This window comes from Mustela erminea, chromosome X (assembly GCF_009829155.1).
Source record: "Mustela erminea isolate mMusErm1 chromosome X, mMusErm1.Pri, whole genome shotgun sequence".
NCBI lineage: Eukaryota > Metazoa > Chordata > Mammalia > Carnivora > Mustelidae > Mustela > Mustela erminea.
The window spans coordinates 111,267,733-111,276,309 of NC_045635.1; the positions used below are offsets into that span (position 1 = coordinate 111,267,733).

At 47.1% G+C, this 8,577-nt stretch overlaps 1 protein-coding gene across 3 annotated transcripts; it reads right to left on the minus strand.

The window, feature by feature from the left end:
• Positions 1-313: 313 nt before the first annotated feature.
• On the minus strand, positions 314-5,544 carry RAP2C (RAP2C, member of RAS oncogene family). Of its 3 annotated transcripts, XM_032330442.1 has the most exons (4): positions 5,453-5,544; positions 4,211-5,063; positions 3,367-3,861; positions 3,156-3,245 (listed from the first exon to the last, which is right to left on the minus strand). In XM_032330442.1, the coding sequence occupies exons 2-3, from the start codon at positions 4,540-4,542 to the stop codon at positions 3,408-3,410; spliced, it is 786 nt and encodes a 261-aa protein (XP_032186333.1). In that variant the 5' UTR covers positions 4,543-5,063; positions 5,453-5,544; the 3' UTR covers positions 3,156-3,245; positions 3,367-3,407. The 3 variants fall into 3 exon arrangements, with proteins under 3 accessions (XP_032186335.1, XP_032186334.1, XP_032186333.1); XM_032330444.1 differs by lacking the exon at positions 4,211-5,063 and adding an exon at positions 314-625 and having other exon boundaries at positions 3,085-3,861; XM_032330443.1 differs by lacking the exons at positions 4,211-5,063; positions 5,453-5,544 and adding exons at positions 314-625; positions 3,989-4,166 and having other exon boundaries at positions 3,085-3,861.
• Between the last annotated feature and the right edge of the window lie 3,033 nt (positions 5,545-8,577).

An 8,577-nucleotide genomic window follows, 5' to 3' on the forward strand; every position in this document is an offset into this window, starting at 1 on the left:
AAGAGGAGTATCATCCTCTAACTCACCCCACCCCGAAGGAATGTTACCGATGAAGCAGAGAGAACACTGATTCACCTTTAAAAAGATAAATCTTAGTGACAGGAATATAGGCAATCCCTTACCTTCATTTTGCTTATCTTTTTTTATTTTCTTCATTGAATGTTGACTATTTTGTGCTAAGGGAAATGTTACTTTAAAAACACACAAGGAAACTGAAGGTAGCACAACGTGTATTGGTATGAACCAGCTTTTTGTTAATACTCGATCAAAACCAAAACACACTCAGACTCATAAGGTTCCATCAACAACTAACCTGCTCGGTATGGCCATGATTGAGGTTCTTTTTTTACTGGACAACGCAAGTTGTACAACACTGATCTTGCTTCTCGGGCAGGGATGAATAGTTCATTTGCCTGACGATCTCAGCAAAAAGTTCATCCACCATTGATTTACTTTTTGCCGATGTTTCCATGAAAGGGCAGCCCCATTCTTGAGCCAGAGCTCTGCCTTCTGAAGACATAACCTCTCTTTCTGGTTCCAGATCCACTTTATTTCCTACTAGGATTAGTGGGACTTTTTCATATCTCTTCACTCTGACAATCTGATCTCTCATGGGCTTGATATCCTAGTCAAACAATCACAAAGAGAAAAAAAGAATTCCGTTTGCAGGACCGTAACAGGAGTATTACAATATCACAAGAAGTCATCCCTCAGGGAGTACAGAAAACCGAATCCAAAATAAATAACTATACACCCAAATGGACAAAATAAACATTTTCCCCACCCAAGCAGGAACTGGATCATTTCCACATATCCCACCTGCTGGGTATCTCTCAAGAAAATAAAATGCAGGCTGCCCACGAACCTCGGGACTCATACTTCTTTCCCCTGGTCTGCACCGATATAAAAAGTAAGTTCCCAATTAGGATGAATCCATTTGTACATAAGGATGTCTAGCTACCTCCTTAAACCTGCCAGCTTGTCGGCACTCCTGAAAACACCTGTTACCCTAGCACAGGCCTGCGGCATCTATGCATTCCTAGTCCTTTAGCAAGTGTGCCTGTGAGAAAGTGTTTCAGGTGGGACCGAAAACACCGTGTCATGCCTCGAAGACCAGTTCAAAACAGACTTATACACTTAGATGTTTCATTTTAAATTTAATGGCAGGCCTTCATCCCAGTGAAACGGAACACCTTAAAATACACTAGAAACGAATGCGACAATAAGCAGCTCCTAGGAAGGACAAATGGCACTGAGGAGCAGTCGGTGGGAAGACAGTCACACTTCCCTTTGCCTGGTTAGGTTTTACAACTTCAATTTTCTCCCAAGTGTCTTATTTTTTCTAATTACAATTAATGATAAAAGACAAGAGCCTTAGCAATTCTCAGGTGGCATCAACTTTGGGCAAGGGGAGGAAGTGTTGCTTTAAGGCAATCATACAGATTTAATACCAAGTTTCCGATTTTTAAACGGCTCAAAACTTAAAAGGTTTGAGTTACATATCAAACGTGTTTAATTTGAAGAGTTGACAGTGAATGGAATATTCGCTTGCAGGATGAAGGAAAAACAGAGGACCGAAAATTTGTGAAACCATGATTATTTGGTGTTTGCACCGATTCCGTTTGATCATGTATCAATTCGGTCTTCTAGGTTAAGCTCTTTTTCCCTGTGTCCTTTTTCCCTGTTGTCCTACGGAAACACAAGTTCAAATGAGAAACCGAATTCATGACAACTGGCCTTGAAAGAGTTTAAAAGTCTCCGTTGAAATAATGGCAGTTTTCCACTCCCTATTTATGCCTGTAACAGAAGCAGATATAATGGAAATCATATGAAAAACCCTTCAACAGATTTTCAGCCTCAAGAGAGTCAGCTAATAGAATAACAAATCTCTGGGGGATCCTTTAGAAAGAAAACGCCTGTCAAATAGCACCTTTGGTACTTTCTGGGGAAAAATGCTTTTATGATACTATTATTGTTTTGGAATTCAAGCCCACATAAAACGTACTTTAATTTGGTCACTATACTTATGATATCTTTAAGAGGGGAAAAAAAATCCTGAAGTTGCTATACGTGGTTACTGGAAAACTTCACTGGAGTACTGTAATTTAAATACTAAGAAAAGCGGAATTCGCACATTGTATTCGCTAAAGCACTTATGTCTCTTAAGCAAGCAACATTAAGTGCATATCTTTAAATGCAGAAAAAACTATCCATTTCCTAAATCAATGGAGGTCAATAGAATGGGTCAATATGAGGTTATTTATTTTGGAGGAATAAATAGCAACATTTACTGCATCTCTTAAAATAATGTTAAACCTTCAGTCGGTCTCCCACTGAAGGACAGGACAGATTTTCGGAAGAAACTGGACCACCTCCAGCTTGGCCACCCAGCCAGGGTTAGAAATTTGCACTTGTCTGGTGTTCCCAGATCCACATATTTTGCATAAATACAGTTGGTGTTATCGAAAACAACTTGGATCAGCTGCAGAAGTTATTACTGCTGGTTATTAATTCTGGGCACTCGTCTTTTCAATCAGTAACTTTCCTTCACACACCCCCAAAGTAAGTAAAATGCCTAGAAGGTAGGTCCTGAGTTCTTGTAACACTAAGATTTATGAATCTGGTTGGGAAACTTGGGTGAGAGAACACAGAGGAAGAGGTGGGGAAAGCAGATACAGTGGAGTCACAGATAATCGGCTCCAAATACTTTTCTCTGCAAAGTGCTCTATTTACCTGAGATTAGCTCTTAAATGTTGTTCGGTGAGTACATTCATCAATACTTGTTGAACTGAACAAGCAACTTCAGAAGGTTCCCTTCCAGGCTAAATATACACAGATCATTTCATCCTCACTTTTTTCTGACTCAAAAATAACTTTAAAATATTTGTTGACGCTTGTTACTGCAGACTCTCTCTATAGAAACAACCCGATACTTTTCCGTGCCAGAAGTAACCTCAAAAATGCGCCCTGTCTAACTTTCAGAAGCAAAACATAGTCATTAACGCACACGGTTCGAGCACACCAGAAGTAAATGTGGGATTACCACACCCCCTTCTAACAAATTACAAGACTCGGTTTGGTTACCTGGAAAGACTGTTGATTAACCAGGCTATAAACCAGGATGAAACCTTGGCCGTTTTTGATGTAGAGATCTCTCATGGAGGCAAACTGCTCAGTTCCTGCGGTGTCCAGAATTTCCAGCACGGAGGGGGAAGAGTCCACTTCGATCTCTTTGCGGTAGAAATCTTCAATGGTGGGGTCATATTTCTCAATGAAAGTCCCAGTGACAAACTGCACAGTAAGGGCAGATTTGCCAACCCCTCCGCTCCCTAACACCACTACCTTGTATTCCCTCATGAGTCTCACCTTCAGCAACTCCTACCAGAGGGAGGGAAAAGAACACCCCGCTAGCCGCGGCGGCTCGGGGAGGCGGAAGGTGGGCGGAAATCTGCGAACTGGGGAGGAGAGTGCGGAGAGGCAGAGGGCCCAACGGGGGAAGAAGAGGAAGTTAGAGGAGGGGGAGGGGAATGAGCCAAGTGTCGGGTGGGTGGGGATGAGGTGGCGATGCCCTTCCTATAGGAACCGAAGCCCAGGCAGGGGGCGTGGGGAGGAGGGCAAGCCCGGAGAGGCGGGGTGGGGAGACGCGCCGCGCCCCCGAGGGAAGCGGTGGGGGCCGCGAAACGGGAGCCCCCCGCGGCCAGGGGCGGCCCGGCACCCCTCCCCCGCCCTGCACACACAAAGGGGCCCAGGGACCCCGCTTCCTGCTCGCGCCGCCGGGCCGGCCCGGGCCTGTGGGCTCGGCTCCAGTCACTGCCGCCCGGGCGGGTCTCTGGGCCGCGGCTCCCGCGGGCGTCGTCCGGCCTGTGGGGAGGGTGGGGGAGCAGAGGGGGCACGTTACCCGCCGGACCCCCGGCCGCCACCCGCTCCCCGATCCCTTCTCCTCTCCGCCAGCTCCCGCCCGGACCCGGCTGCCTGCGCCGCCGCTTACCCCGCCGTCCGCACCCGCCCGGCCGCCCGGGAGTCTCCGTCACGCCAAGGCCATGGCCAGCGGCCGGCTCCTGCGTCTCACCGCCGCCCCAGCGCCGCTGCTCGCGGAGGGGAAAGGGGCGGGGGCCGTCCGGCGGCGGCGGCGGCGGCGGCCACTCCGGGCGAAGCCACCTCTTTTTTTTTTTCCTCTCCCACCCCCCACCCCCCCAACCCCAACACACACCCGGAAGGGTTTCCCTGACACACTGGCTGAGGTGCCCCAGTTCCCCGAGACGGGCCGGGATCACTTCCGGTGGGGAAAGTCCCACCTCTCCGGGGCGAGCCGGGCGGCGCTGGGGCCGCGCCCTGCCGAGCGAGACCTCGGCGGGGGACGGTCTCGGGTCGCGGCCGCGGCCTTGGCAGAGGGCCTCTGGGAGAGCCTCCGACTGCCTTCCTTTCCCCGGCCGCAGCCGCTGCTGCTGACAGTCCCACGCCAAACCCGCCGAAGCCCCTGGGCGTCTCGGCGGCCCGAGGACTCGCCGGCTGGTTGGCCGGGGCGGGACGGCCGCGAATCATCTGGCCATCGGGAGAGCGCCGGACATCCCCGGGCTGCGAGGGACCCGGAAAATAAAGCGGCCAAGAAACTTTATTTTCCTCGCTGCTATTTCCGTCACTTAATGTTGCTCTAAGGAGCGCGTGCGAACTACCCTTAGACTTCACTGTTGCTCTGATTTCGTTTGTGATGGGTCTGCCACCGCCATGCCTGACAAATAATTAAACACACACAGTACTTTTATCATTTGGCAACTCTGCTTGACTCCACCAGCAAAGGCCAAACTCACTCCTTCCTTTCTTATCGCAAGGCTCAAAAACAACAGGAGTAGAAGCAGTCTTTTTAGAGTAACTGGGTTTTGCCCCGATTTGATTCTAACCACTCTACACAGAAGGAAGGGTAGGCAATACTCAGGGAGAGTCGATGGGAAACTGTTCAGGCCTAGGAGACTAACTGCTTTTAATCTTTCATTATCTGTACGCGGCAGCTGGCATGGCTGGCTCTTCCACGATAAAGTTTGTTTTAACGGCCATCCTTCATAGTCCTTGAAATGCAAAAAGGAAAGACCGGCGTTAAACACTAAGTTTCTATTTTTAGATAAAATAGTTACTTCTTACATATCTTTCCTTCTGCTAACTTTCGATTTGTAAACTTTGTGTCAGATCCACAGAGCCCGAGGGCCAGAAGGCTGGGTGACTTTTTAGGCATGTCACTCCCTCTTTGATTCAAGCATGCACCCAGAGACCTGAGCTACTCGGTGGCCAGTAGAGTTCAATTGGTTCCAAATTCCCTTAGTTGCAACCCCTCACAGCCAGGCTGTATAAAAAGAGATTTATTACCAAACCCCAATGAGCAGACATTAGAAAACAGGCAGATCATGGTAGCGTGAAGTCCCACCGTGTCTTTCCCTGAGCGTTCCCCAATGTCACTTACAGTATCCAAAGGACAGTTTCGTTCAATTTCTCCTCGACTTAGGGCTGCTGCAATCCGTCCAGCGAAGTCCCCAGGTCTGCCTCCAGCTGGCCCGAGTCCCGCCTGATATCTGAGGCACTGCCCTCTGCTGGAAGAGGTTGGTCTATGAGTTACGAGTTTCCCCATAGGTCACCGCTCCTTCCACAGTGCTGTTGCCGGATTTGGAGCTCTGCAGCCCATCTCCCTGTCTAGCTGTCTCCAGACTGTCTGGTGGGATCCACAGCCCTCCACCAGCCCTGCTGGAAACAGAGTCTGGAAATTCCTCTTCTGATCCAGCAATCAGTGTTGAGCAATAAGTAGCAGGTCTCTGGTCTACTACTAAACTATCACAGACAGGAAACTCTTTTTGAGGTTGTCCCACCTGTTGGCAAGTCCCGTATCTTGGATTGTGTTGGCTAAAGTGTTTTGGACAGAGTTCTTTGTTTCTCCATACAGGGAAACGTGCTCCTACCCTCAGTACAAAGTCCTAATGGGTCACTCTTATCAGCTACAGAGTTGACAAATGTCACACTCCATCTGAAACTCCCTCTAAGCCTTCTTGGGAACAACGGGCTTCATTGCAGCAGCAGCAGTTAGGAAAGCAAACAATTGGAAGTAGCTTAAATGTCCTTCAGTAGACAATTCAAAAAATGATTGTGAGCGTGTGTGTGTGTGTACACTGGCAAAATGGATACTGTGCAGCTATTTATTTAAAAGAGAAAAGATTTGGGGGTGCCTGGGTGGCTCAGTGGGTTAAAGCCTCTGCCTTCAGCTCAGGTCATGATCCCAGGGTTCTGGGATCAAGCCCAGCATCTGCTCAGCAGGGAGCCTGCTTCCTTTCCTCTCTCTCTGCCTGCCTCTCTGTCAAATAAATAAAATCCTTAAAAAAGAGAGAGAGAGGGGCGCCTGGGTGGCTCAGTGGGCTAAAGCCTCTGCCTTCGGCTCAGGTCATGATCCCAGGGTCCTGGGATCGAGCCCCACATCGGGCTCTCTGCTCAGCAGGGAGCCTGCTTCCTCCTCTCTCTCTACCTGCCTCTCTGCCTGCTTGTGATCTCTCTCTGTCAAATAAATAAATAAAATCGTTTTAAAAAAGAGAGAGAGAGAGAGAAGATTTGTAAGTGTTGATAGGAAAAGATGGTCAGGATATATGATGAGATTGAAAGAAAGCAAGATACTGAACAAATATATAGTTGTTTCCATTGAGGTAAACTATGTGGAAACGTCAGCAAAAGTAGTTATGGAGCCATTAAAACCTGCAACAAGTCATAGAGTGTCGGGGAGAGGTATTATGAAAGAGCTTTCGGTTCTCTGCAACATTTTAATTCTTCAAAATGATCAGGTGTTATGGGGGGGGGAACAGGGGGATAACTGTTTTTTTAAAGGAGAAAGAAAAGAAAGCTGTTGATCATCGCTTCCTCAAAAAGCAATATCCTGACTGTCTCGGGGCTTGGTGGGCAGGTCAGCCTGTTCAACTTCGGCTGCCTGTTCTGTCCTCCCCAAAGATCTCTATACTTAGAAAAGTATTTTCACATACATTATCTCATTAGACTCCAGTTGTTTGCCAGTTTACTTTTATTAGGCAATGAGAATATAAAAACCAGTCAGGAGAGCACAGCCAGGCGGCTGAGCACCAAGGGCTCCGATCCGAGGCAGACAGGCATTTAACCGGCAGCTCGCCCCCGGCCTTAGCTGTGGCAGCTCAAGCAGAGGATTTCACCTGTCTGAGGCTCTAAGCCCTCATCTGTAAAATGCGGCTAACCATTTCGTGTGAGAATACAATGCAGTGGTGTGTATTTGAGATGATTAGCTCAGTCTCTCGCTCATGACGAACTCTCAGTAAATGCTGGCTATTTGGTTTTTATGTAAAAGACTTAATAGAGTATTACTTTTAAAAAAAGATTTTATTTATTTATGACAGAGACAGCAAGAGAACACAAGCACAGGGGAGCTGGAGAAGGAGAAGTAGGCTCCTCGCTGAGCAGGCAAACCAAAATGGGACTCCACCCCAGGATGCTGGGATCATGACATGACCTGAGCCAAAGCAGATGCCCAATGTCTGAGCCACCCAGGCGTCCCCTAAAGTGTTATTCTAAAAAAAAAAATCAGCAAATATACAGAGGAAAACAAAACTTTAACAGCTCAAATATCTCCCAATGGCACAAGAATAATAACTGAGTTACTCTTTCCAAAGATATTCACTGTTAAAAGCTTCTTGTGTTTCCGGGGAAAAATGGTATTTTTATGTTAGCCTGTCTATCAATCCAACTTCTATATGTATTTTTAAAGATTATTTATAAAAGCAATCTTACTATGCACATTATTTTGCACCTTGCTTTTTTCACTTACTGTGTCTTGGTGATTGGAATCATTGAAACAAAAGGGTACTTACATTTAAAATTTTCTGGTAAATATTGCTAAATTGTCATTCAGGAAGATCATACCAGTTCACATTCCTACTTACACAGCATGACTATATGTGATATTTTGGTATCCTCACCCTAGGTATTACTAATTTTAGTATTTTATAGCTACTCTTACTCACTTTAGGGTATTTTCAGGACTGACAAATGCAAGGTAGTATGACAGAGGAATTTGGGCTTCTGAATCAGGGAGTCCTAACCTTGCCCTTTGTCGGATAGACCTTCATCCCCTCGTCTGTTAAGCTGAACGTGAGAGCCGTGACTAGCTCAGAAGGCTCCTTGGGAGAATAAATGAGACAATCCATTCAAAGCATTTAGCGGTCCAAATGAACTGTTTAATAAATGTAAACTGCTCACATAACACTTTCCACTCCCAGCGTTCAAGGATGGGGGGAGGGTAACTTCTCGGGACCGTTTGCCCTTGAGATTCAGAACTTTTGTTTTCGGTGGAGGCTGTTTTGTATCTATTCTGTATCTGAGGGCATAAACTATATGCAGAATATGTAAGTTACAGGTACATAATCCTGTTTTACGCAATTAGCCTGGCACAAGTTGAAAGTGCAAAAGTTTGCTTCGGGCACCAATTGTTCACTTCCGCGATCCCTCCCTTTCCAGTTTATACCTCCTTCAGCTGAAATCCCTGGAGCTGTGGACGGTTCTGGATCATTTTCCCTCACTTCTACCCTC